Source organism: Amphibalanus amphitrite, unplaced genomic scaffold (assembly GCF_019059575.1).
Source record: "Amphibalanus amphitrite isolate SeventyFive unplaced genomic scaffold, NRLGWU_Aamphi_draft 000006F_arrow, whole genome shotgun sequence".
In the NCBI taxonomy this organism is placed as follows: domain Eukaryota; kingdom Metazoa; phylum Arthropoda; class Thecostraca; order Balanomorpha; family Balanidae; genus Amphibalanus; species Amphibalanus amphitrite.
In genome coordinates this window covers 2,471,759-2,499,271 of record NW_024881502.1, presented here as the reverse complement: position 1 = coordinate 2,499,271, position 27,513 = coordinate 2,471,759, and the positions used below count along the sequence as shown (strand labels likewise).

At 48.1% G+C, this 27,513-nt stretch overlaps 1 protein-coding gene and 1 long non-coding RNA gene across 4 annotated transcripts in view; both read left to right on the top strand.

The window, feature by feature from the left end:
* The window catches only part of LOC122377734 (surfeit locus protein 1-like), a 108,142-nt gene extending 98,038 nt beyond the window's left edge, over window positions 1-10,104 (top strand). For all 3 annotated transcript variants that reach the window (XM_043358118.1, XM_043358110.1, XM_043358125.1), the window contains exons 4-6: window positions 535-729; window positions 1,842-2,018; window positions 9,441-10,104. In XM_043358118.1, the coding sequence (XP_043214053.1) occupies window positions 535-729; window positions 1,842-2,018; window positions 9,441-9,678 (610 nt within the window). In that variant the 3' untranslated portion in view covers window positions 9,679-10,104. The remainder of the gene's footprint in view (window positions 1-534; window positions 730-1,841; window positions 2,019-9,440) is intronic.
* A 617-nt stretch (window positions 10,105-10,721) lies between these two features.
* LOC122377728 lies at window positions 10,722-24,219 on the top strand. The gene is made up of 2 exons (XR_006255911.1): window positions 10,722-10,938; window positions 23,599-24,219. It is a non-coding gene; the product is annotated as an uncharacterized LOC122377728 (long non-coding RNA).
* The last annotated feature ends 3,294 nt before the right edge of the window (window positions 24,220-27,513 follow it).

Genomic DNA, 27,513 nt, shown 5'->3' with positions numbered 1-27,513 from the left:
TTTTTTTTTTTCACGCCGGCGGATATTTTTCGCCTGGCTGGGGAAACTCGTCGGCGATTTTTTGACAGAAAAATTCCGGCAGGCGGCTATTTTTCTGTCGGTAAAACTTGCCTCTGGACTGTGTTTTTGCATTTTATTGCACGGAGATTTCCTGGATGTGTTTTGTGTATTACTCCGAGAAATAGCGTTGATGTGTTCTCTGGCTAGTTGGCGGGGTGGCGCACTGTTGTCTTCCCCTGCGTTCGGCATCCGGAAAATGAGGGATAACTATTCGGGATCACCGGTTATGATGTGGTATTGGAGGGACCATCGATGCAATTAAGTCACATCTCTAGATTGTTTTTGCTTCACTAATCGCTCTTTTACTTGTTGTCATGTACATTGTTCACGATGTGAGCTTAAAATACCGAATGATCCTGGTGATGCCTGAAAATTATCCCTGATTATCCGGATGCCGAATACACGCTTCATGTGTCAGGGTGCAGGTGTCAGCCGGATGCAGCTAATGTGAGCGGTCTGTACGGCGGCCGGCAGTTTGTCGGAGCTGGCGGCGCTCGAGTACCGGCCAGTGCGCGTGCGCGGCAGCTACGACCACAGCCGGGAGATGTACATCGGACCGCGCTCGCTGATCGTGTCTGGCGGCGACGAGGAGCTGGGCCGCAGCGGCCTGCTGTCGGCCGGACGCAGCGGCGTCCAGGTGGTCACTCCGTTTCGTGTGGCCGGCTCAGAGTGAGTGCCAAGTACCGGCGCACACTGGGTCTAGCGCCACAGGGCCGGGTGCCGCCCTCCCCCCTAGTTTTTTTCGCGATAGTTCAAAACACGCTTGCGATAGAGAGCTAAAATTTGGCATACCTGACTTTTGATTCAAGCCGCATCTTTTGACACCAACCTCATTTTCAGGTCAGGTTAGGTCACTAACCTATTACGTCATACGTGAACCTTACCTCTGCACGGTCTTCAGATGTCGCAACTTCGTAACACGCTCAGTGCCAAAGGAGCTTTCACATCGAGATAAAACTTAACCCGCGCCCTGCGGGGCGGGGGGGGGTGTTTGAACACCCCCCTTGTGGTTTTTCGCGAATATCTCAAAAACGTTTTCATCGCTCTAGCATGCCTCTATCAAAAGTTATTTGCGAAAAACTGTTAGATACCATTCGTGACCCAAGATGACCTCAGGGCATAAACAGGGGTCACGGACACCATTTTCATGTTCAGTGTGTCTAAACCACTTGTAATTCAGTGTTTGGGAGTGTTTATAATGTCTTTCGTCCAAAAGAGGCGCATTTCAATTTTCTCCCATTGACATAATGGGGAGGTCGCAAAATTGACCTGACCTTAGGTCATCGATATCAAAATTCTGAGATATACATTTTGTACATGCTATTGCTCTTAGCAATCGCTGAAAGTTTCAAAGCGATCGGTCACTCGGTGTAGCTATGACAGACATTGACACTTTTTATGAGGTGAGGTCACTTCAAGTGACCTGGTGACCTGACCTTGAATGACCTTGGTCTGAAATTTTCACAACATTTTCACAACTTAGCAATTTACATGCTATAGGAAATGTCAACCGTTTTGAAGGGAGAGTCCAAAAACAGTAAAATCCGTTTCAAATAGCACCACTTTACGGTACGCATGAACATACATCATGGCAGTCTTTGTATGACACTGGCCTAACAGCCAATGTTTTATTGGATGCCACAAAGAACCGCAATAAATAAATAAATAAATATAAATAAATAAATTACATTAATTTTGAGCAAAAAATAACATATGGGGGTGTACGACTTTGGTCGACCCCCGCTGCTGCACCGTCTGACGGACCGTTACGGTTCCGGCAGCACCGAGATCCTGGTGAACCGCGGCTGGGTGCCCACCAAGATGATGGCGCCCTCCACCCGGCAGCAGGGCCAGATCGAGGGCGAACACGACATTGTGGGCGTGGTGCGGCGCACCGAGACGCGCTCCCAGTTCATGCCGGCCAACTCCAGCACCACCAACAACATGTTCCTCTACAGGTGAGCACGCCGGCCGCCCGCAGCCAGCGGCCTTCTGTCGCTCACCGCCGCGCCCGGCGGCCGCCCCCAATGGATGCGCAAAACCTGACACTGTCGATTGATTGATCAGGCACCTTTAGGCGAATTAAAGGGTTACCTAGTGGTCGAAAGGATTAATGTGTCAATACTTATTCTAACTATCTAGCTATTCTATCCCGCACGGGACTGACCGTGGTCAGAGCTATGGCTTAGCGGTGCCATCTGGCCCTGCCCTTGTGGCTGCCTATATCGCCCACGTCCGGTCGGTGATTGAGTATGCCAGCGTCATATGGTCAGGGGCTGCTGTAACCCACATGGCCCGCCTAGAGCGTCTCAATCACCGCTTTCTTATGTGGCTAGCTGCAAAAACACAGGGTAGGTGTCCTTCTCTGGACTACCAATCCCTTTTAAATCACTTTAGGTGTCAGTCAACTAAGGCACGCATGACACAGGCCGATATAACTTTTATGCATTCTATCTTTAGCGGCCGGATTGACTGTCACGAGCTGGTGTCGAAATTCAGCCTTGTCACTCAGGTTAGGCGTTCTCGGCACACAGGCCTTTTTCATGTCCCATTTGGCAGAGTTAACGCTGTGAAGTGTAGCTTGTTTATTCGACTACCCAACCAACTAAACAAATTCTTACACGAGCATTCGGAGGCAGACTTCTTCCAGCCGTCATGTCATTGGAGAGCACTACTGCTCCGCTTTGCGAGTAGTCAGGACACTTTTAATGAGTGATATGGACTGTTGTCAGCCAGCACTCTTTGCTACTTACTTTCTGTGATCGCGTCTGGTGTATGTGTATGTACGCTGGGAGGGGGGTTGTATGTGTGTAGGCCGTAGGGGGAGGGAAGAGCGGGTTGAATGCCTGAGTGGGTGGGATGGGAAATTTTATTGCGACTGCAGCCAAAAGGCCGCCCCACACTGGACCTCGCATGCGGGTTGCGAGTTTGCGGGTTTTGAGTTTGCGGGCATAATACTAATTCATATAGTGATTAGACCGTTCCCTTATGGTAACTTCATGAATACAGTGAAGCCGGTGCACCTTCAGAAAATAACATATAGTCGCAATACCAGCGCAATGAACCAAAATTCGACTCCAACGAAAAACCCGCAAGCCTCGCAGAACTCGCAGACCTCGCCGCGAGGAAAATCAAAAGCTGACTTAAAACGAGCTTTTGGAATGCGATGTAAGGTGGCTCGCAAGCTAAAAACATGCAGACTCGCTTGTTACATGGTAGTGTGGGTCACTCAGCTTAGATTGTATGATTTGATTTTGAAGAAACCCGAAAAACCAAAAACTCGCAACCCGCATGCGAGGTCCAGTGTGGGGCAGCCTTTAACCCTATTCCTGGCGGGGGGGGGGGGGCCTCAGGAGCCCCCCCCCCCCCCCTGAGGTTTTTTGGTTATTTCTCCCAAACGCGTTGAGCTAGGAAGCTCAAATTTTCTGACTTTTCCTAAAAGGCTTCTACGCAACATGTCTGAAAATTTTGAGTTGATCTGACCTCAGGTCAGGTCACCAGAGGCGGTTTGGTGACCCTACCTCAGAAAAGTTTGCAATTACGCCAGAGCTAGAGTTTTTGACCGATCAATTTCTTCTCTTCAGGTTTTAGTTAGGGTACCAGTATGTGCAATTTGTATATCTCGGAATTTTGATATCGGTGACCTAAGGTCAGGTCAGTTTCGCGACCTCCCCATTATAAGTCAATGGGGGAAAAATCAACTCCCTGTTTTTACCACTAAAACGGCTCGGAATGGCCCCATATAACATACATGACTTCATATACGATCAACCTTCATTACCTTGAGGTCTGTTTTGCTGTTGGGCAGCTGTGAGGTCATGTGACGTCATCAAAGGTCACCAAAGGTTTTTGGCCAATAACTCCGTACAGGAACAAGATACAGACGCGTGGATGGTCTCATTGTGTTCAGCTCGTCAAGACGCATCGAATGATATACATGATGACCTCGAGGTCACGTGACCTGAGGTCAACCTTTGACCTTGACCTTTCGAGGTCAACATATATATCATTCGATGCGGATTGACGAGAGGATCACGATGCTGCCCTTAGTTTGTTCCTATCTTGACTAATTCGAAAGTTATTCGAGAAAAACTCTCCATATCCAGCGCCGCCATTTTGACTTTTTCGACCCCTGTGACGTCATCTTTGACCTGACCTGAAAATGACCTTGGTAAAAATTGTAGATCTTGACCGTGCGTATCCGATGCCGTTTACCGCTTGTCGCTATCTTGCTTCGTTCTCGAGATCTCAGGGGGGGGGCCGAATCGGCCCCCCCCCCGCCAGTTTCTTGTCCCGGCGGAGCCCGCCAGGAATAGGGTTAATGTGGGCCTCGGCCTGCGGTTGTTATGAAATAAATGAATAAATAAATAAATAAGTTATTAACGAAAAACAAATATGACCCTAATGACGTCATAAGTGACGTCACGCAAGGTCAACATTGAAAAAGTGACGTATGGAACCTTGCAAGGAGTGCATGAAATCATGGTGAGGTCACAAAAATGACCTGACCCCATTTTACCTTTAGGAAAAATCCAAGATACCGTAAAGTGGGGCTATTTGAAACGGATTTTACTGTTTTTGGACTCTCCCTTCAAAACGGTTGATATTTCCTATAGCATGTAAATTGGAAAAACGTAGTTCTCCGTAACCGCTTTCAGATAGGTCAATTTAGGTTCAGCTAGTAACCATACATAAATTTATTTTTTTAATTGAAGCCTGTTTCAAATAGCCCCATAATGTGGGGCTATTTGAGACAGTTTTAGTTGCAAGGAAATTGAAGAAAATTGGTCAAGCTAGGGATAATTCTTTTAAAGCCATGCGATTGGAAATTAAATTTTGATACTTCTGGCAAAAAGTATTTCTTTCAGCTACAGTTATATAACCCTTATAATCAAATTTTTCGTTTTTCGTTGGACATAGCATTTCCGTCTGCTAAAAATTGCATTACTTTATGCCAGACATGTGCATGGATCCGAGTGATGGATCTATGATCTCAGTGGATCTCGAAGCAAAGTACAGGTTGGGATCTATGAGATCCCACCGAATCCGGCGTGAAAAATACATCTTGGATCTATGATCTCATATGATCTGACGATAAATTAAGAACATGGATCTATGATCTAAGTGGATCCCACCATGCACCACATTTGAAACCATGTTTTAAAGGGTTTCTATGTCAATAAGTGACACAAAACTATGGATTATGACGTGCGATCACATAAAATCACTAAAACAGAACGTTTGTGAGTTGAAACAAGTGCTTTTTTGGGATATATGTATTGACAAAAAATAAGTGAGGATCTATGATCTCACTGGATCTCCAGCAAAAAATGAGACTCGGATCTGTGATCCCTATGGATCTCTCGAAAAATTACAGAGCTGGATCTATGATCCCGACGGATCCGAGATCAGGATCCGTGGGATCAGATCCCAGATCCATTTTCTCGGATCCATGCACATGTCTGCTTTATGCTAGGGCTGTCATAATATGATGTGGTCCTAAGCTCTAAAAATCACAGGATGATTATCTAGGACTATTTCTAAGTAAACGATAGTGAAATTTTCAAATAAAGTTGTTGTGTTTATATCTGGCGGCGTAAAACATATAGGCCGAAAGTTGGTGGGGCTATTTGAAACAGGCTCGCTACTGCATTAAACGCACCGTAATGCCTTAAAAAAGGGAAAGCAGTTTCCAAAATGGTTGAATGAATGATATGCATGATCGATTGCTCCATTGCACATCTACCTGTGAAGAAATAACAGAAAAAAGTCAAATGGTTTTGATTTTATACCGATTTTGCTAGATTACTGCATGTTGTATCGAATGGCCGGTTACCCCACTGCATCAAGTACGCGTACTGAAGGCTCACCTAACAGTAAGTATGTTAACCCGGCCGGGCCCGGGGGGCAATCCCAACCACCGCAGCCCGGGGAGGGGGCGTTTTTCGCCCCCCCCCCCCTGTCTAACTCCGTAAATAAGTGAGCTACGGAAACAAAAGCGATACCAAACGAAAGGTCCCTACGAGACGATTCTAAAGCACCTAAAATTTTTGACCTCAGGTCAATTTTCAAGGTCAGAGATCAAGGTCAAAGGCAAAAACCGGCACATGTGTAGTGATCTCAAAGTAAGCCTTCTAGAGGACGGCAGGCTGCATCAAACCGGTAAAATTGGGTGTCAAACGAAAGAAGAGAATTTGAGGATTCCGAAACTGTGCTCAAAATCAAAGGTCAAGGTCAAGGTCACGCTAAAAATTGACCTCAAACTTGGCACTTTTTCGCACATCTTGCGTGCTAACTTCCAAGATGTTTTGAAATGTTTTGAGGCTTATCAGTTCCCTATTTGTGGTCCATCTTACGATACAAGGCTGCTGAAAGGTCAAGGTCACAGAAGAGTATCCCTGCTAGAGGCTATTTCACTAATTCAAGTTAGTTATAATAAATAAGACAATTTTGCCATCCGGAAGCTCTAAATGAAGGCTAAGAGGAAAATAGATGCCAGATTCGTGATCAGCGGATACAAATCCATCATAAACGACCTTTCATGTGTCAAGGTCAACCAGAGGTCATTCGAGGTCACATGAGGTCAACATAAAATTTGACCTTTTCCGAACAAAATATATATCATTCGACGCGGCTTGACAAGGCGAATGCGATGGTACCACTGCCGTAGCTCTAGGACCATTTTTGTCGAAGTTATTTGCGAAAAACTAAAATCACATTTCGGGGTCGTTGACCTGACCTCTGACCTCAGGTCACCAAAACTATTTTTCTATTTTTCTCTAGGTCAAACGCTACACAACCGTGCTCGTAATTTGTCTTTATCTCTAAAACTCTTTTTTTAGTAGCTATTTGAAGTTTGCGTCTGTGACGCCGAAGTTTGCCGTGCAGGGGTCTAGAAAAATGGACCTTGTTTTACTTCAGAAGATGTCAAATTGATGGGAGAAAAGGTACTGAAAGTTTCGCTTTCCTATCCCTAAGCGTTCGGGAGCTATCGCAAATATTCGCCAGGGGGGGGGGGCGAAAAACGCCCCCTTCCCCGGGCCCGCGAGGGTTAAATAAGCTTGAATGGTGCTTATGGTCATTGATCAACCAGAGTAGACATGGGTCGCTTACCGACCACGTCAGTGACTGATGAAACACATTTTATGCACATTGCACATATTCATGATAAAGGTGACTAATATCGTCTAATGGTCGTATTAAGTTACAATGTGTAAATATTGCTTGCTGCTAAAAGTACCATGAACCCATGGCCGATTCATCGGTGTTCCTGAGGTCGAACATTTGATACACCTTAGGCAAATGGCGTTAAGTCTTTAGGATGCATCATATCACCTGTTTTAGGGCCTTGGGATCACAATCATCAGCTGTATTTGGTATACGTTGAGGTTTGACGAGGTGGGTATCATCGGGATACTGAGACATCGGGTTACACAATTGTCACTACCGCTAACAATATATAATGTATTCATGTAAAATGTGCTTAGCCCATAAGTAAAACGATAGTAACGATAGATTCGGTTGCAAAGTTTTTAAAACTTTAACCATGTTAAGCTGCAGGTAGGGGTGCTTTTCGTATAACTTAAATTGTGGTTTTTCTGTATTTCTCATTTAATGCCAAATTTCTTTCAAAAATTTTCAAAATTTTCAAAAAACCCTATCCATGGAATTCATTGTTAAATTCCACATCAGCTTGAGCAAAAGTTGATCAAAAATATCAAACGGTTTTAATTTTACAGCAATTTTACTAAGCCACTGCCGTACTGTCTCAAATAGCCCCACTGTCTCAAATAGCCCCACTTTACGGTATACAAGTTGTGAGACTCATAATGGATATTAGGTCCTGCAAGTTTCATTTGCCTGTGATAGCTCCTCTGGCAGTGAGAGCGTTGCGAAGTTGCGACATCTGAAGACCGTGCAGAGGTTCACTTATGACGTCATAAGTCAGTGACCTGACCTGACCCGAAAATGCGGTTAGTGTCAGAAGATTCGGCTTGAATCAAAGGTCAGGTATGCCAAGGCTCACCTCTCTATCGCCAGCGTGCTCGGAGCTATTGCGGAAGAAAACTCCATGGGGGACGGCACCAGCCCCCCCCCCCCTCCCCTCGGCCGGCGAGGGTTAAGTGATATGACAGTGCTGCTGCACGGTTCTCTCATCTCTGAAGTAATTTGATTGGATTTAGATTAGACCTGTTCCCTAAGTAGGCATGTGTCCTTTGCCCGGATATGGGAAAGATGCTCTTGGCACCACCTCTGAGTTCTGGGGGACCTATGAGCAGGAGCAAGGTCCTGCATGAAATGCTGTCTGACCTCCGGGGCACCATGCGCCGCTTCAGAAGGTAGTGGTCGTCTTGTTGATGGCTGGGAGGCAGGATTTCTTCAGGATGTTCTCTTTGCAGTGATCGGCTCGGCTCGACCATCATTTTAAGTGGAAACACGTCCAGCTAGCCCAGGCCCTGGTGCAAATTGAATCTTACTTTCGCTTACTTTCGTACGACACCCTACTCGCAGTTTCTTAACCGTGTACCAAATCTGCAATCGGCCCAGCCGCTCGCGAGATCTGGAAACGGCCCCTGCGCAGTAGCACCCTAGCCGTGACATATGGATATACATACATTGCCCGGTGGGTGCCTACATGCACGCCCAGTTTCGGCGCAATGGCCCCAGTGATTGCCGAGTAATTGTAATGGGAACAAAGCTGACACCTCTTCTCTTTGCATTTTGCATGTGCAGCGGGGATCACTCACGTGCATCGAGGTATCTGGTGTTTGTAAAAAGGATGCAGCTGCCCTACAAAAGTTACCTCAGGTCAATCGCCTCAGGGGCTGCTGAGATATGGATGGGCCTCTCAAAAGTGCTAGCTATGCAAAACAGCTTGAACGCCCAAGGCTTTTCACGTGGCACGTGCCACGACGGTCACCTAAATGCATCAAGAGTAGTCAGTTGCGGTGTAGAAAGGATGGGACTTCCAAAAAAAAAAGACTGCAGATCAATCGGTCCAGCCGGCGGTTGCTGTGATATAAGCTTCGCAAAGCGGCTGGGGTCGCGCCGGATTTTCCCGCTATATTGAAAACAAAACTCGCTTCGGGCTCGCTCGTAACTGCAGCACATCTCGGTGGAGCGGTCAAGCAAACCTATTCAGTTTTGCTGAGTTTCGAGTCCTGTGGGTATAGCAGGCGATGAGCCCGCTGATGGGCCGCGAGACGCTGTCGCAGCTCCTGCCCATCGGCGATTGTCACTGCCGGATAGTGATTTTACCCAAAACACCCATTTTCTTTGTGTAAGTGCGGCGATGGCTGTTGTTAGTTTGTCGATGGTGACACCGTCGCGGTGTGCTGGCGTCCCGCTGCTGACCGGTGTGGCTGTCTGTCTGCTCCCAGGGACATTGGCCGGCTGGCGGGAGCAGCCGGCACCGCGCCCGTGTTCCTCGACCTGGCCGAGGGCAGCGCGCCGGCCGGCGCTCCGGCCGCCGGCCAGACGCGCGTCACACTGCGCAACGAGCACGTCTCCTACATCGCTACCTGGTACTGTCTGAGCGCCTTTACGGCCGTCATGTGGTGGCGCCGCTTCGTCTCGCTGCCGCGAATCCGCTCCGAGGCGCTCCGGAGCGTCCGCTAGCCGGCGCACGGCTCGCTGGGTTTTGCTGCCGTCTGCAGAGTGACCAACTGCGGCGCAGCACTGGCAGTTGGTCGGAGCGTCCGCTAGACGGCGCACGGCTCGCTGGGTTTTGCTGCCGTCTGCAGAGTGACCAACTGCTGCGCAGCACTGGCAGTTGGTCGGAGCGTCCGCTAGACGGCGCACGGCTCGCTGGGTTTTGCTGCCGTCTGCAGAGCGACCAACTGCTGCGCAGCACTGGCAGTTGGTCGGAGCGTCCGCTAGACGGCGCACGGCTCGCTGGGTTTTGCTGCCGTCTGCAGAGTGACCAACTGCGGCGCAGCACTAGCAGTCGGTGTCAGTTTTTTTTTGTGCACCTGTGCTGCCGATTATCTGATAGTGAATATACAGACCATTGTCCATTCGTATGGCCATATTGGATATTTCCAAGCCTTGCACTGTTTTGGTGATGAGCTCTCCACAAGAATGGCGATAAAAAGTGGCCCTGGAAGGCAATTTTTGATGTGAGCTAACCAACGTTTCGCGTTACTTGCACCTCAATGTCTCAACACGCGCAGTGGAATGGGGGGGGGGGTCGAATTTCGCCCAGCCCTCCTGTTTTTCGTCAATAACTCGCGTTGAAAACATAATATTAATGTGAAATTTTGGCTACCTGTCAATAATTGAATGGCGGATCTTCTCGTGCAAGAAATAAGAAAATCGGCTCACAACTGTAACGTAAACAACTGGCGAAGTATGTAATATGTTGTAGTCTTTCCTGCTAGGCTGAAACCCACCAAAGATTGTTTTTGCGTATATGTAAATGTGGTAGCTACTGCCTATGTCTTACTCAGTGATAGGGTGTGTAATAAGCGGCAAGGGAACAACGCAGACACCCTGAGATAGCGTGGTGGCTCGGGACAGGCGGTAGAGATAAAAGAGGAGGGGAGGGATACTGATAAGGCACCTTATCGCTCTAGGGGACGACGCGGCGCGCGGCCAACGCGCGCGGCGGCTCGGGATGAAAGGGAGGGAGAGAGGGAAGGAGTAGGTAGAGAGTGAGACGAGTGGTGCATGTGTTGTTGGGACGGTTTTGACGAACTGACGCTAAAGGGGGGGAGGGGAGCGGGGGAAGAAATGGCCTGTGGATCTTCTCTGTGTGGGGACAGCGAGGACAGTCCAGTGAGAGGCTCAAAGTGCTAACAAGAAGTTGTAGTGCCACGTGACTCAGACCTCCAACCGTGCTACCAGTCGAGGCGCCAGAGGACACAGGACACAGGGCAGGTGAGGATGGAGCTACTGGGAGGCAGTTGCAAACAGTAAACACCTACCACTTACCTACTGGATATTGCATCTCAAGGTGTCCAATCCTGCCTGTTCATGTGTATGCCTGATAAACAACGATAGCTGCAGAACGATAAGGTGGCGGTCTATAGGTCCTTGGTCTGCATGTCAAATTGACAAATTTTCGTGAGAAATAACTCCCGACCAATGTCATACAGTTCACATATCGATTAGCATGCAGCCTGAAACACATTTCGCACAAGTTGCTCTCGCAAACAGCTAAACGTCGTACCAATGCCGTAAAAAAGCGCTGCTGAAGAGCAGCGCTATTTCTGATGCGTTATTTTTCACGAACAACGCAAAGTCTTACGTCACCAGAGGCGTCTTTCTCTTTATGATACGGAAACGTGTCCTTTTGGGTGGGGGTAGCGTCAATCTGGCTTCGTTCTTTGAACGGGTTTCGTCTTCCGTCTTCGTCCTTTTATGATAACCAAAGTCCGTCTAATCTCAGAAATGACGGAGCGTCCCTCCGTTCTTTTCTTTATAAGAGTGGCCAGTGGCCATTCTTATAAAATTCTCATTCTCACAAAACATAGCTGAATAATTCAGCTATGGGGAGGGCAAATACCCACTATGCCCTTCACTGGATCCGCCATTGCATGACGTGAAATAGTAGAATGTATCCCAAAACTTCTTACCAGTTCCTATTGTATGGTGCGCAGTGGCGTAGCCAGAAATCAGCGAAAGGGGGGCCATGGTGCTCGAGGGGGCGACTTTTTCCCTCGAGAGGGGCGCCATTGTCAGCTAGTGATAGGGGCGTTAGTATAAACTGTAACGTCATGTTCATGCATGATTTACTAGGTGTTGCAAAATACGAGCATAAAAGCCAGGTTTCGCTGATATTTCATAAAATCCAATTAATGCAATTTGCAACCCGGTGTTTTTTATCAAAAACCCTTGATCTTATATTTAGCACGATAAAGGAAACGAGCTCAGGCTACAGACATTCTATTCTCAAAATACGCATCCATGCGAATTCGAAACGGTAAGATATACGTTGATCGATAGGCATAAATAATCCTTAGGTATTCTTTGGGAAAAATATACAGGTTCACTCACTGATCCAATGTGACCTGTGGGTGCTTGTGGTCGACTGGGGTGGCCGTGCTTAGAATCTCAGACCGCACGTATGTAGGATTGACGCTGCGACTAATTGCCTAAATTGGAATCCAGGAAAGACTTGAATATTTAAGACCATGAGATCCACCCATGAGATCCCAACTCATTGTCATACCAGCAGCGATTGCAGTCAGAGGCAACTGAACGCTGACATATGTTCTGGATGTTTTTTTTCAACAAATCACCTTTACAATTCGATGTCTAATGCGCGCAGCCCCTACCTACTTATGGAAATGCATGACTGCATGAGTGCCAGATGGGTGAGGCGTTAGGCTGTCCCATATAGTGGCAAGAAGGATAAAGGATGTCTTCGGCCGACGTAGTATAGAATATGACCTTTGATGATGTGATTGTGCATGATCGACTTTGAATAAGCGCCATAGAGTCCTGCTGAGTGCTGATCTCACCGAACATTCGCCTTGCGTAATCCCAACACAAAATATCTACATTGAGGGCCAGGTCAATTTTTGATCTCTCCATTACATATAAGTTAACCCGCGCACCGACGGGGGTCTGCGCCAACTTAGAACCGACGGGGGGGGCGGATGACCGCCCCCCCCCCTGAGATCTCGAGAACGAAGCAAGATAGCGACAAGCGGTAAACGGCATGGGTTATGCACGGACAAGGTCTACAATTTCTACGAAGGTCATTTTTAGGTCAGTTCAAAGATGACGTCACAGGGGTCAAAAAAGTCAAAATGGCGGCGCTAGATATGGAGAGTTTTTCTCGAATAACTTTCGAATTGGTCAAACAAGGAACAAACTAAGGGCACCATCGTGATCCTCTCGTCAATCCGCATCGAGCCATATATATGTTGACCTCGAAAGGTCAAGGTCAAAGGTTGACCTCAGGTCATGTGACCTCGAGGTAATCATGCATATCATTCGATGCGCCTTGACGAGCTGAACACAATGAGACCATCCGCGCGGCTGTATCTTGTTCCTGTAAGGAGTTATTGGCAAAAAAAACCTTTGGTGACCTTTGATGATGTCACATGACCTTACAGCTGGCCAACAGCAAAACAGGCCTTAAAGGTAGTGTGCCACCTTTGAAAGATTTCCCATTTTATTTTCCTAGGATAAGAAGCTTCTGTTTTTACCTAATATCGCAAAAAAAAATCAAAAATGGGCCTGGAATAGTGCCTTTTTCGCCTAAAAGTTTATCGGTTTTTCGATATGTATAACAATTGTAGTGGGCTGACCTGTAAACAGGCGTCGGCAACAATCGCGAGTGCGGCGCACATGTGACAATAAGCAAAGGTCATTATAGGGTCACGACGTACGGGAATGAGTTATCAGCTGTCTAATCGTAGACAACACAATGTCGAGCCTTAAACTGTAAGCCTGTATTGGTACCTATTGTTTCTTTTATTTGGTTGTCGAACATTATTTATGGTTTGAAATATGATTTTATGTAAAATAATTGATATGAAAAAGCCGTCTCTTAAGTTATGACCCCATTTCACCACACGCGTGAAATGGGGTCATGCGTCAGCTGACAATGATCAGCTGACGCATTTTTCTTGGCCGAAGTCAGAGCGCGCGGCCCGACGCACCACCACCGCACCACAAAGTATGAGCAGAAGCCGCGCCCAAAGCCAGGGCCCCGGTAACGTGAGGTAGCCGAGTCGGGGCAGCGTGCGCTGACCCAAGCCGGGGCCGCAGCTTTGGGCGCAGTCTACCGCATCCCCGCGGGCAGCCCCGGGCTATCACATGACACCGGGAGGACGCGCGGCCCCGGCTTGGGTCAGCGCACGCTGCCCCGACTCGGCTACCTCACGTTACCGGGGCCAGGCTCATGTCGTCCCCTATCTCCCTGTGTGTCCAAGTGCACAGATGACGTCACACGAAGGGGCGGAGTCGGGGGCGGAGCCTAGCGCAACGGCCGCCATATTTGAATTTGTTTTATAAGAATGTTATCTATATTTTGGTTTTCAGTCAATTGTTATCGATAGTTTTATGAACGTTTAGCTGTAATATAAGTGATTTTTAAAGAAAAAACACATATTCTGCTTGCAATTTCGATTTGAGTCCGACCCGCGCCTAGATTCGAGCGCACGACCTTTGGCTCACGGTGCAAGCATCCTAACCACTACCCTACCGCGGGCGCAGCGGCCGGCGGAAGGGAGGCTGCGGAGGCATGGGGACTTTTCTACGCATTTTCGGAAAAACTAATGGGTTTAGTGAAAAACTGCTCTTAGATAATTAAAAGAAAAATGTCTCGTCTTTCCGATGATGCAATTAGTTTTGTGCTAGCTCCAACAGAGTTTGTTCTACAGCGCTTCAAAAATCGCCCATTTACATGGGACTCAAACGGGGCTTCAAGACTTGCCCCCAGATGACGTCACAAGCTGACGTCACGATCAGGTAGAATCGCCGGACGACCCTACCTGGTTTATAGGGCCTTGACCGGGGCCCTGGCTTTGGGCGCGGTCTACCGCACCACCTAACAGGCGTGTTCGAAACCGCAGATGATGATGAACGGGTTTATCGAAACTTGATTGGATGAGCATATCGGTAATAGCGATTTCAGTGTGTGCATTTATTGTTCATAGTGGTGTGAAATGTGGTTGGGGTACGACCGACAACCCGTCTGGGCGAATTTCGCACTGGGGTACTCAAATTTTGAAGAATTTAAGACGTTTCCATGAGTTTTGAAGGTATGGATAAGTTCTAAAAATCCGTTTCTCCTTATCTGGGCCATTAACTCCATACGGTCCAGGAAAGCTGGCACACTACCTTTAAAGGAAGACTGCCACCTTCAAAAAGTTTTCTCAGATCGGCCTATGATTTATTCCCTGGACAAAACAAAATTTTAGAATTCACCTGACAAAGTATCATCACGTGAATCGCGAAAAAAATTGTCGGTTTTCATACAATTATCAATCGGTTAATGTCTAGCGACAATGTTTACACATCACTAGACTTCAAGGTCATAAGATTATTACATTTTATTTGAAAAAGTAAGGTATTTTATAATTTACTAATATATGATTTCATGAGAAATTGGCCATGTTTAATTTATTTTGCATTTAAGTTCGTAAAACATTAAAAAAATCATGGCTCATTTGGAATGGGTCTGGCCCATGTTAAACCCCATTTCCCACACTTTTTTGGAAAAAATGAACTACTGAATATATAAGTTTAACTTTTATTTTGACACTCCAAAATTCTTCTCTGATCTCGAAACAATCAAAGTTTTGGCATATATTTACCAAGAGATAAGAAAATTCATGTTTCAAAGTTATCGATAAACAGTAGAGATGTCGGTTTTCTTGGACTAAAAAAATGGCATCAAACTGAACATTGGTCTCCGATTTCTCGCAAACGGGTTCAAATTTCGGAAAACCGACTTCAGTCTGGGACATAGGTGGCTCAGCTCTAGTGAAAACCGTTTTGTGGAAAAAAGGTGGCAGTCTACCTTTAACCCTCGCCCTGGCAGGGGGGGGGGGGGTCGATGCGACCCCCCCTAAGGTTTTTCGAAGATAGCGTAAAAACGGCGCCGCGCAGCGCCGCCAAATTTGGCACAGCCTATGGGGCAACCTTTTTACATATGACCTGAAAATTTTAGGTCCGGGTGACCTTGGGTCAGGTCACCAGGTCAGAAAAACCGGTACAAGGTCATGGTCAAATTTCAATTTTCTTTTTGCACCTGTCCAACTCACAGTTTTCGACTGATTTCCTTCAAACTTCCAGGATGTGCTAAGTTCACCGAGTTGTATAACATATAGTCCGGCTTTTTTGAGGTCACTGACCTGAGGTCAGTTAGAGGTCATTACGTCGTAATGTTGAGCCTATGGGAAAATACTAAATTCGGAAAATACTGGAGATATCCGCTTCGTTCTATCACTTTTGTGCTTTGAAACCACGGTACTTAACAGCAGGTCACTTGGTGCTTCTTTGTTTGGTGTACTTATCCATGGGTCAGGTCAAATGAGGTCAACTGAGGTCAAATGACGTTTTTGCCAATAACTTGGCACATAATGACGCTAGAGCTTAAAAAATGGTATCATTGTGTTCCTGGTGATCAGCCGAATCGAATGATATGCGATATGATGCAATTTGGTTAACTTGAACTTAATTTAATAATTTAAGTTTACTTAAAATTTAAGAAAAACTTGAAGTACACTTCAGCAAGCTAAAAAGTATATCATTCGACGCGCCTTGACGTGCTGAGTTCAATGGTGCTTTTCTTTTTGCTTTAGCTTAATTAGATCAAAAGTTATAAGCGAAAAACTTTTGACCTGTTTTTAGCGAAATTTTTACATTTATACCCCCCAAAACCCCCCTAAATATTGACCTAGAGCAACCAAATTTGCACAGGGGCGAGAACTCCAGGGGACCCACCTACCTACCAAATTTGGTGGTTCTAGGTGCCATAGGAGCCAATCGCGAAGGGGGGGGGGGTCGCATCGACCCCCCCCCTGCCAAGCCGTGTTATGAAAAATGCCCTGCCAGGGCGAGGGTTAAGGTAGTGAAGGTTGATCGTACCTATATGAAGTCATGTATAGTATATGGGGCCATTCTGATGCGTTTTAGTGGAAAAACAGGGAGTTGATTTTTCCCCCATTGACTTAACCCTCGCCCTGGCAGGGCATTTTTCATAACACGGCCTGGCAGGGGGGGGGTCGATGCGACCCCCCCCCCCCCCCTCGCGATTGGCTCCTATGGCACCTAGAAACACCAAATTTGGTAGGTAGGTGGGCCCCCTGGAGTTCTCGCCCCTGTGCAAATTTGGTTGCTCTAGGTCAATATTTAGGGGGGTTTTGGGGGGTATAAATGCAAAAATTTCGCTAAAAACAGGTCAAAAGTTTTTCGCTTATAACTTTTGATCTAATTAAGATAGAGCAAAAAGAAAAGCATCAGTGAACTCAGCACGTCAAGGCGCGTCGAATGATATACTTTTTAGCTTGCTTAAGTGTACTTAAAGTTTTTCTTAAATTTTAAGTAAACTTAAATTAATAAATTAAGTTAAAGTTAACCGAATTGCATCATATCGCATATCATTCGATTCGGCTGATCACCAGGAACACAATGATACCATTTTTTAAGCTCTAGCGTCATTATGTGCCAAGTTATTGGCAAAAACGTCATTTGACCTCAGTTGACCTCATTTGACCTGACCCATGGATAAGTACACCAAACAAAGAAGCACCAAGTGACCTGATGTTAAGTACTGTGGTTTCAAAGCACAAAAGTGATAGAACGAAGCGGATATCTCCAGTATTTTCCGAATTTAGTATTTTCCCATAGGCTTAACATTACGACGTAATGACCTCTAACTGACCTCAGGTCAGTGACCTCAAAAAACCCGAACTATATGTTATACAACTCGGTGAACTTAGCACATCCTGAAAGTTTGAAGGAAATCAGTGCAAAACTGTGAGTTGGACAGGTGCAAAAAGAAAATTGAAATTTGACCATGACCTTGTACCGGTTTTTCTGACCTGGTGACCTGACCCAAGGTCACCCAGACCTGAAATTTTCAGGTCATATGTACAAAGGTTGCCCCATAGGCTGTGCCAAATTTGGCGGCGCTGCGCGCCGCCGTTTTTACGCTATCTTCGAAAAACCTTAGGGGGGGGTCGCATCGACCCCCCCCCCCCTGCCAGGGCGAGGGTTAAAATGGGGAGGTCGAGAAATTGGCCTGACCTTAGGTCATCAATATCAAAATTCCGAGATATACAAATTGTAGCTACCAATGACCTAATAACATCCTCCGACCTTCAAAGGACTCCGTCATCTACTGTAGCTCTGACACGGTGACAAAGTTGCAAAAAGTGACTTGAGGTTGGGTCATTCAAAGTGACCTGGTGACCTGACCTTAAAAGTTAAGAGGTTCAAACTTGCACATCATGTGTAAAATTGATGAAGTAGTTACACCAGATTTCGCGGCGCTACGCGCCGCGGTTTTCCCGCTATTCGCGAAAAACCTCAGGGGGGGGGGATATCCGCCCCTCCCCCTCGTCGGTGCGTGGTTTAACCGGCGCCGTGCTGGTGGCCTGTGTTTTCCGTGTCATGCGGGGGGGGGGGGCGCGAAAACGTCCCCCTCTCTAACTCGGCTCCTGGGCCACTTAGCGACACACAGTAAGCGGCAATCGAAAGAGCGTAAAAAAATAATGACGGAAACACTTAGTTCATTTTCAGCTCAGGTCAAAGGTCAGGTCACCAGAGGTCATCAAAGGTCAAGTTTAGTCAATTTCAACAATTTGGAAACTGCTAACGGCTAACTCGGGAACCCATAGAGCTACAGCGCCGCGGAAAAGCGCATTCGATAGCCCTGTTACAGACCTTTCTGAATATTGCTCTCAGAATTGACATCAGGTCGCAGTTTAGCCTCCATATGGCAAAAACTCCTAAAAAATAGCAGTTTTAATGAAAAACGTTTTCTGCAATAACTTTTGACTCAAGACAGTGACGACATTTATTTTGCCAACATCGTGTTCCTCTCGTCGAGACGCGTCGAATGAACTATACGTTGCCTTTGAAAAGTCATTTTAAAACTTTAACCCCAGGTCAAGGTCATGACCTGACCGGAAAGGGTCATGCTGCATATCAGTCGATCAGCTGAACACATTTGACATGTTTTCACCGCTCTAGCACGTCTCTATCAAAAGTTATAGCCAAAAAACTGTTTGTGAACGTTCATGATCGGAGATGACCCCAGAGGCACACAGAAGGGTCGCAGGTGCATTTTTTCCGATTCAGTGTGTTATTTTTACCTATGAACTGATGTTTGAGAGGGTTTTGATTTTTGAACGACCTTCGTCCAAAAGAGGCGCATTTCATTTTTCTCCCATTGACTTGTAATGGAGAGGTCGCAAAATTGACCTGACCTTAGGTCACAAATCTATCAAAAGTCTTAGATGAAATTTTAAAAATATTGTTAGTCTTATCAATCTCTGAAAGTTTCAGAAGTGATCGTTCAGTCGGTGTAGCTATAGCGAGCCTTCAAACTTTTTCTGAGGTAAGGTCACTTGACGTGACCTCGTGACCTGACCTTAAACGACCCGGGTCTGAAATTGTATTGTACGGTGGATTGGTGTTAACTGTTACGTTTCACCGATCTCCGTAGGCCCTGACCGTACATATTACCGTAGCTGCGTTTATGATACGGGCCCCACCATACGGCTGCGTCTGCGCATGCGGGAGCCGGGAGGGTAGGCTGACCCGCATATTGCCTGAGGCTCAATGTGGACGAGCGTGTCGTGTGGACTGGTCTGTGGCAGTGACTGACTGGCGAGCGACCAATACAGGTTGACCTCTGAGCACGAGTGGTCTCTACACTGGCGACGAGGATTTGAACCGGCGCGGCGGGGCGACTTCTACGGCCATGGATGGGGCAGCGTCGGCCACCCTGCAGCTGGAGCCATTCAACCCGGCGACGGACTCCTGGAGCCAGTGGGAGGAGCGTCTGCACTACTTCATCGAATGTAACGGCATTCAAGGCGAGAGCAGGAAACGCGCCACGCTGTTGACGGTATGTGGGAAAGAGGCCTTTTCGCTTATTTGTAGCTTGATAGCACCGTCTAAGACGTCTGAGAAGTCGTTTGATGAGCTTTTGCAAGTAATAAGGGAGCACAAAGAACCCAAACCATCTGTCATTGTGTCGCGATTCAAGTTCAACTCGTGTCAACGAACGGCAGGCCAATCCGTTGCTGATTTTGTTTCTGTGCTAAGGAAGGCTACCGAGCACTGCTGTTTTGGAGCCACGCTTGATGACAGACTCACTGAGCAGTTTGTTTGCGGCATCAGGGATCCTCGGATGCAGCGGCGGTTGCTGTCAGAATCCAGGCTGGACTTCAGCTCAGCACAGAGGATCTGCCTGGCGATAGAGGCTTCCAGCAGAGACGCTCACCTGATCTCCGGCACACCGGGTACAGTGCCGGCAGAGGTATGTGAGGTAAGGGCGCAAGGCTTGCCGTCAGGTCAGTCAGCTCGTCCAGGGGCTCGCTGTTGGCGTTGTGGCGGGAGGAGCCACTCACCTGATGTGTGTCGTTTTGCGTCGTACAAGTGTCACAACTGTTCGAAAGCTGGACATTTGGCTAAAATGTGCACAGTCAGAAAGACGACAGTCAGACCTCGGAGGCAGCAGGGCAGAGCAAACGCCGTTGAAGCAGATGAAGAATGGGAGGCGGACTACACGACAGATGTTGGCCGTGCAGAACAGGATGAAGAGATCTGCAGAACGGAAGCGGTCCATCGGGTGAGTGTACCTCCCATTTCTTGTCTGGTTCAGTTTCAAGGTACAGATGTAGATATGGAGATTGACACTGGTTCTAGCGTATCGTTGATTGGGCAGGATACGTTTGAACAGTTGAACAGAAAGCCTAAACTCAAAATGTGCTCATCTCGTTTGAAAACGTATACGGGTCAGTTCATACCATTGTTGGGAGAGTTTCAAACAGACGTGTGGTATGAAGGCAAACAGCACCGTGCCCTGACAGTTGTGGTGGTAAAAGATGCCAGGACTAACCTTCTAGGACGAGACTGGCTGGAGCACATCAACCTCAACTGGCGGGCCGTGCACGCCATTCGAACCAGTTCCTTGCAGGGCCTGAAGGAGAAGTATCGGCGCCTCTTTGAGCCTGGCCTGGGAGAGCTGAAGGGGGTAAAGGTACGTCTGGACATTGACCGTACTGTACCACCGAGGTTCTGCAAGGCCCGCTCTCTGCCCTATGTTTTCAAGGAGAAGGTGGAGGCCCAGCTCCAGAAGGACATCGACAGCGGCGTCCTGGAGGAAGTGCAGAACAGCAGCTGGGCGGCGCCCATTGTTCCGGTGCTGAAGAAGGACGGGAATGTCCGAGTCTGCGGCAACTTTAAGTTGACGGCCAACCGAGCGGTGAGGTTGGACAGATATCCATTGCCACAGGTCCCGGATCTGTTTGCAACGCTAGCGGGAGGTACCGTATTCTCGAAAATTGATCTGGCTTCGGCCTACAATCAGTTAGTTCTTCACGAGGACTCTCGAGACATCATGACCATCAACACCTCACGAGGTCTTCTCAGATTTTCGAGGCTCCCGTTCGGCATCAACAGTTCTGTGGGTATTTTTCAGAGAGAGATTGAAAAGGTTCTCCAGGGCATACCCAACGTCATTGTTTTCCTGGATGACGTTCTGGTGAGTGGAAAGACACAGGCCGAACACCTGACCACGCTGGAGAAGGTGTTTTCTAGGCTTGAAGACGCGGGTCTAAAAGCCAGAGCAGATAAGTGTAAGTTTTTGGTTCAGCAGGTTGAGTACCTGGGTCACGTGGTCAACAGGCATGGAATTTCCCCGACTTCTGAGAAAACTGAAGCGATCAGGTCAGTGCCTGAACCTAGGAACGTATCTGAGCTGAAGAGCTTTCTTGGGTTGTTGACTTACTACTCCAGGTACTTACCAGCGCGCGCTCAGAGGCTGGCTGCGCTGTACGACCTTCTCAAGAAGGACAAGGACTGGGTATGGGGACCAGAACAGCGGAAAAGCTTCCACTGGGCCCAGAGTGTCCTTACCTCGGACTCTGTTCTAGCTCACTTCGATGCGGCGAAGGAGCAAGTGCTGGTCTGTGACGCATCGTCTCGAGGCATTGGAGCGGTACTGGCTCAGCGTGAAGTGGATGGAACTGAGCGTCCTGTCGGGTACGTGTCAAGGAGTCTGACCTCTTCAGAGCAGAAGTATTCTCAGTTGGAAAGGGAAGCTCTCGCGATCGTTTTCGCGGTAGAAAAGTTCAATCAATACTTGCTGGGTAATAAGTTCATACTGGTCACGGATCACAAGCCGCTGGTAGTTTTGTTTGGAGAAAACAAAGACATTCCGGCTATGGCGTCTGCTCGCATTCGTAGGTGGGCATTGAAGTTGTCTGCGTACCAGTATGCCATCCAGTTTAGGCGCACGGAAGACATGGGTAACGCGGACGCCCTCAGCAGGCTTCCCCTGCCAGTTGCAGATGGCTCTGGCCAGGAAGATCTGGTGCTGCTGATTGAGGATGCTGTATTTGATGCTAAGCAAGTAGCACGTTTGACAGCTCGTGACCCCGTTCTTTCCAGAGTAATGAACCTGGTGCAGAAGGGCGGGTGGCCCGAGATAGCTGACCCGGCATTGAAACCGTTTTCAGAGATACGCTGGGAGCTGTCTGTGTGTGCAGGCGTGCTGCTGTGGGGGCACAGGGTCGTGATACCACAGAAGGGCCGCCAGTCTGTGATTTCAGAGCTGCATTCTGCCCATCCAGGGATCGGCCGGATGAAATCACTGGCAAGGAGCTGCGTCTGGTGGCCCCAGATTGACGGTGACCTGGAAATGGCGGTCAGACGATGCTCTGCGTGTCAGGAGAGTCGTCCGACCCCTCATCGGGCTGACCTGAGTATGTGGCCCTGGCCGAGACGCCCATGGTCAAGGGTTCATGTGGATTTTGCGGAACCAATCAAAGGCAAGTACATTTTTGTGGTAGTGGACGCCTTTTCAAAGTGGGTTGAGGCTGAGCCGTGCTCAAGTGTGAGTTCGCAAGCAGCCATGGTCAAATTGCGACGTATGTTTGCAAGATGGGGCTTGCCTGACATGCTCTGCTCTGATAATGCTACGACGTTTACCTCACAGGATTTTCAGCAGTTCCTGGCGGCTAATGGGGTTCAACATAGAACGATAGAGCCACGTCACAGTCAAGGCAACGGGCTAGCAGAGCGGGCAGTTCGTGACGTTAAGCAGGCTCTTAAGCGCAGTGGAGATGGGAACTGGGAGACTGTGTTGGCTAGTGGTGTCAATCGGAACTTGAATCTTCGGAATTCCGATTTTGTCCAATGTCCAATTCGGAATTCGGTTGGATAATGGCAGCAGGCTTTGGACAGCTTTGGACAATCGCTTGCTACACCTCAACATTTTTAAAAAGTAATCGTGTTTAACATTGATTGGCTATTAGAAAGCTCAGCTTTCAATATGATTAACACTTTTGAGCTGGTAACGGTACATGGAAAGCAAATTAAATAACAGTGTTGAGTGTAAACTATTGCGTAGGTGTCGGACATCTTTGGACAAATGGCTGGCTTGGACTTTTTTGGACGGACAGTTGACGTAAGCATTGGACATTGGACGGACTTTGGACATACGTTTTCTGAAATTGACACCACTAGTGTTGGCTGAGTGGTTGCTGTATCAGAGGAAAATCCCTCACTCAACTACGTCTGTGTCACCCTCAGAGCTGATGCTGGGACGAGTGATCCGGAGCCGGCTAGACCTTCTTCATCCTGACCTGCAGAGCCGTGTTCAGCGGAAGCAGCTGCAGCAGAAGCTGAATCATGACCCTGCTGTACCCCGAGTGTTACAGCTGAACATCGGGGATGCGATATATGCTCGCAATTATGGTATGGGACCCACGTGGATATCAGGTGTAGTTGTGGGTATAGATGGATCGCAGTCATATGTGGTCAAATTAGAGGATGGTAGGATCTGGCGTCGTCATCAGGATCAGTTGATGCGGAAAACTGACGCAAACTATCCCGTCACAGGACCTGCTGCTGATGTAGCTGCTCACGAGCAGCTCAGCCCGTCGGAGCAGCTGACGGCCACACCGGCTGCCGAGGCCGTCTGCACTGGTCTGCCCACCGTACCGGAGACGGGGTCGCACCCGGCACCGTTCCCTGACACCGGTGGCTCGCTGACGGCTGCGGCGACGCAGCCGACGGGAGGGTCCTCGACGGGGCCCGGCACGAAGGATCTGCCCGCGATGCCTCTGCCATCTGAGCCAGCTCTTCCGAAGTCTGTGCCTGCATCGGCTACGGAGATGGCTCCGCGAAGATCATCTCGCGTGCGGAAACAAACTGAGTTTTTCCAGGCGTAACGTGTGTTTTCGTTATCTAAACTTATTTGTTAAAGGGAGGAGAGTGTATTGTACGGTGGATTGGTGTTAACTGTTACGTTTCACCGATCTCCGTAGGCCCTGACCGTACATATTACCGTAGCTGCGTTTATGATACGGGCCCCACCATACGGCTGCGTCTGCGCATGCGGGAGCCGGGAGGGTAGGCTGACCCGCATATTGCCTGAGGCTCAATGTGGACGAGCGTGTCGTGTGGACTGGTCTGTGGCAGTGACTGACTGGCGAGCGACCAATACAGGTTGACCTCTGAGCACGAGTGGTCTCTACAGAAATTCTCACAAGATGTGTGAAAAAGATGTATAAACAGATGTACTAAATACGGCTGCGCTGCGCGACACCGTTTTTGAGATATTCGTGAAAAACCTAAGGGGGTGGCGTAAAAACGCCCCCCCCCCCCCCTCGAGCACGGCGCGGGTTAATGGGAGAAAATTGAAATGTTCTTCTTTTGAACGAAAACACCCTCAAATATCGGGATACAGGTAAACATGATACATTTAATCCGAAAATTTCACTCGTTATATGACCAGTTTTATGTTACTGAGCTCATCTCAGTCATGAAAGGTCTCCAGTTAGTTTTGGACAATAGCTTTCGATTGAGATATGGTAGCAGGTAGAGCAATGAAACACCTTATATAATTATTTTCCTTCTCGGCAATACGGATCGACTAATATGCAATATGACCTTTCCCGGTTAGGTGATGACCTTCACCTGAGGTCTAATTCTCGAAACGCCCTTTTAATGTCAAATTCTAGTTCATTTGACTCGTCTCGAAAAATGGATTACGATGCCGGTTAAACTAATCTCGTGCAGGTCTGAGCCAAAAGGTATTACAGATAAACGTCCTCCGCGAAATCGTATATTTTGAGGCTAAAACGTTTACCATATGTCAAATCTGAGATAATTTATAAGAAAGAGCATAAAAAGAGCTATCGAGTGCGCTTTGCTGCGGCGCTGTAGCTCAATCTCTTTCTGAATCCTGACTTATGTGCCACTTTGTCGAAAAATATCAAAATCGGCGAAATTTGATTTTCGGTTGTCTCTGGTGACCTGACCTTCGACCAGTTCCACCTAACCTTAAAAAAATGATCTAAGGCACCACTTGCATTGAGGGGTGGCATGTACGGTGAAGGGGCGGCGTCGCATTGCGGGGCGGTATCGCAACGAGGGGTGGCACTAAAGAGGCTGCCTTATAAGAAACGCTTGGCACATCCTAGCCCAGCTCGGCGCCGCCTGGCTGCTGCATCTTGAAAAGGGCTAGGCGTCAGTGGTTTCATGGGGGGGGGGGGGCGCTATCGATCTTGAATGGGGCGAGACGACTGAAGTCTCAATTCAGATGCGGCATCAGTGACTACAGGGTGTTTCACTAAAAGTGTCAAAAAGTAAATGCTTATTAAAGATATATAAAATATGCAAATCACGTGGTTGCGCATGTGGCTTTGTTGCAAATTTTTGGACATATGCTTTGTCCATTTAAGATGTATTTTACACCCATACGGAGCGAGGGCAGGAGGCCAAAGTTACTAGTCGTTTTTTCCCCCTATACAGACCAAGAACAGGTTATTTACCTACACCTCAACAGGAGGGGTGAATTACACTTACATTTGGTGCCATCAGAAACATTGAAACGGTATGCCGACTTTTCAGGAAACGTTTTACTCTCTCACCTCGCTACGTTCCAGATTATAAAAGTTTAAAATGGCTTCTTAAGAGGTTTAAAAGGGCTCCTTCGATGCCAGTTCCAGTCCAAAAAAAGGCGGGGTCGCCCCCCACCTCTCGGCGGAAACCGTTGAAAAGGTCAGGGTCTTTTTGAGGGCCTTTGAAGATAACAAGAAGCTAATTTCAACATAAGAAATAGCCAAGGCCTTACAAGTTATCAAAAACAACCACTGTGACGGCTGTAGCCACCAGGAACTGGCTGGACCAGAAGTTCCTGGGCCAAATAATCAGCTGCCTCACCGCCCGCCCCCATGGCCAGCGCGAAGCCCCGATCTGTCACCGCTAGACTTCTGGTTTTGGTCAGTGACTCAGTAGCTCTCGCAGAGCTGAGGAAGACTCAAGTCGCATCACTTCGGGAGCTGAAGAGCACAATTCAAGGCTTTGCCGACAGTCTGGACGCTGAATATGAAAACGGGCTATGAGCCATCTCCGGACACGTGCGGAAACGGTGCATCAAAAGAAGGGGCGGATATGTGGAATAGGTTTGAGTGACGGTGATATCGCTGTTATATATTCAAATGTCCAACAATTGCGGATGAAATGATATGCAAATTTCCTTAGAAAACATTGTTCTTATGTGCATTATGACCTTTTACTTTTTGACACTTTTAGTGAAACACCCTGTAGGAGGGCGCCAATGACCTCGGATAGGGCGAATGTGATCTTCAGAAGGATACCGGGTGCTCTAGATGGGTGCAATGCTTGGATGGGGTCACTGCTGCCTCCAGTAGGGCACCGGACGCTCTGGAGGGGCGCCATTGATTTCGGATGGTCCGACTGAAATTTTCAGAGGGGCACCGGTGGTTTCAGAGGGGCGCCATTGATCTGGGATGGGCCGACTGAAGTCCCGGTTCAGGTGCGCCCCAGTGGCTCTTGAGGAGCGCCAGCGACCTCGGATTGATGGGGCGACTGTGATCTTTAGAAGGGCGTTGAAGGCGCCATTGGGATGGATGTTGCCACTGCTGCCTTCAGCAGGGTGCTGGACGCTCTGGAGGGGCGCCTTGAGCTTGGGTGGGGCGACTGTAGTCTCCAGGGGCGTTGTCTCGGATGGGGTGAATGTGATTTTCAGAGGGGCGCCGGGTACTCTAGAAGCGCGCCATTGGTTTCAGAGGGTTGGCCCCCATGCCCCCCCTGTCTACGCCACTGATGGTGCGTTATGTAGGGTCCGTATCAAAGCGTCCAGAACCGCAGCACCCAAACCCCTTTTGGTCATCCATTACCTGTTTGCGTTCGGCAGGGTTACCATCGGCCTCTTCAGGCAGTATTAATATGTACGTTCGATGTAGGTGGTATGGTATCATTAGTGCTGTCCACCTTTATGAAAAAGTATCCGTTTGCTGCAGTATGGCCCCTTTATGTCATTAAGTATGGCAATGAAGTGCTTTTACATGCACGTTGCACGTTAAAGGTGCTGACCGGGGGGGGGGGGGGGAGGGAAAAACCAGCAGTGGAAAAGGTGTTGACCAATGACCGGGGGAGCGTGGACCGTGGTGGTGAAAAGCGGGTCTATGACTTTAGTGATATGACTTATCTCTCCCCCTGGATCCAAGTTCAAGCTTATAAAATAAGGCGTAGGTATATTCCAGCTCAATGTTTTACAACCACATGTCCACATTTATGCAGTGTATGTTCCCGCTCTTTTCAAATGCAAAGTGATGCCACTTAAACAGTATATGTATGCTCTTATACTTAACCCTCGCCCCGCTGGGGGGTCAATTTGCCCCCCCCCCCCTGTGGTTTTTCCTGAATAGCAAGAAAACGGCGGCGCGCAGCGCCGCCAAATGTTTAGTACCTTACCGGGCATCAATTTGACACCTTCACACAAAA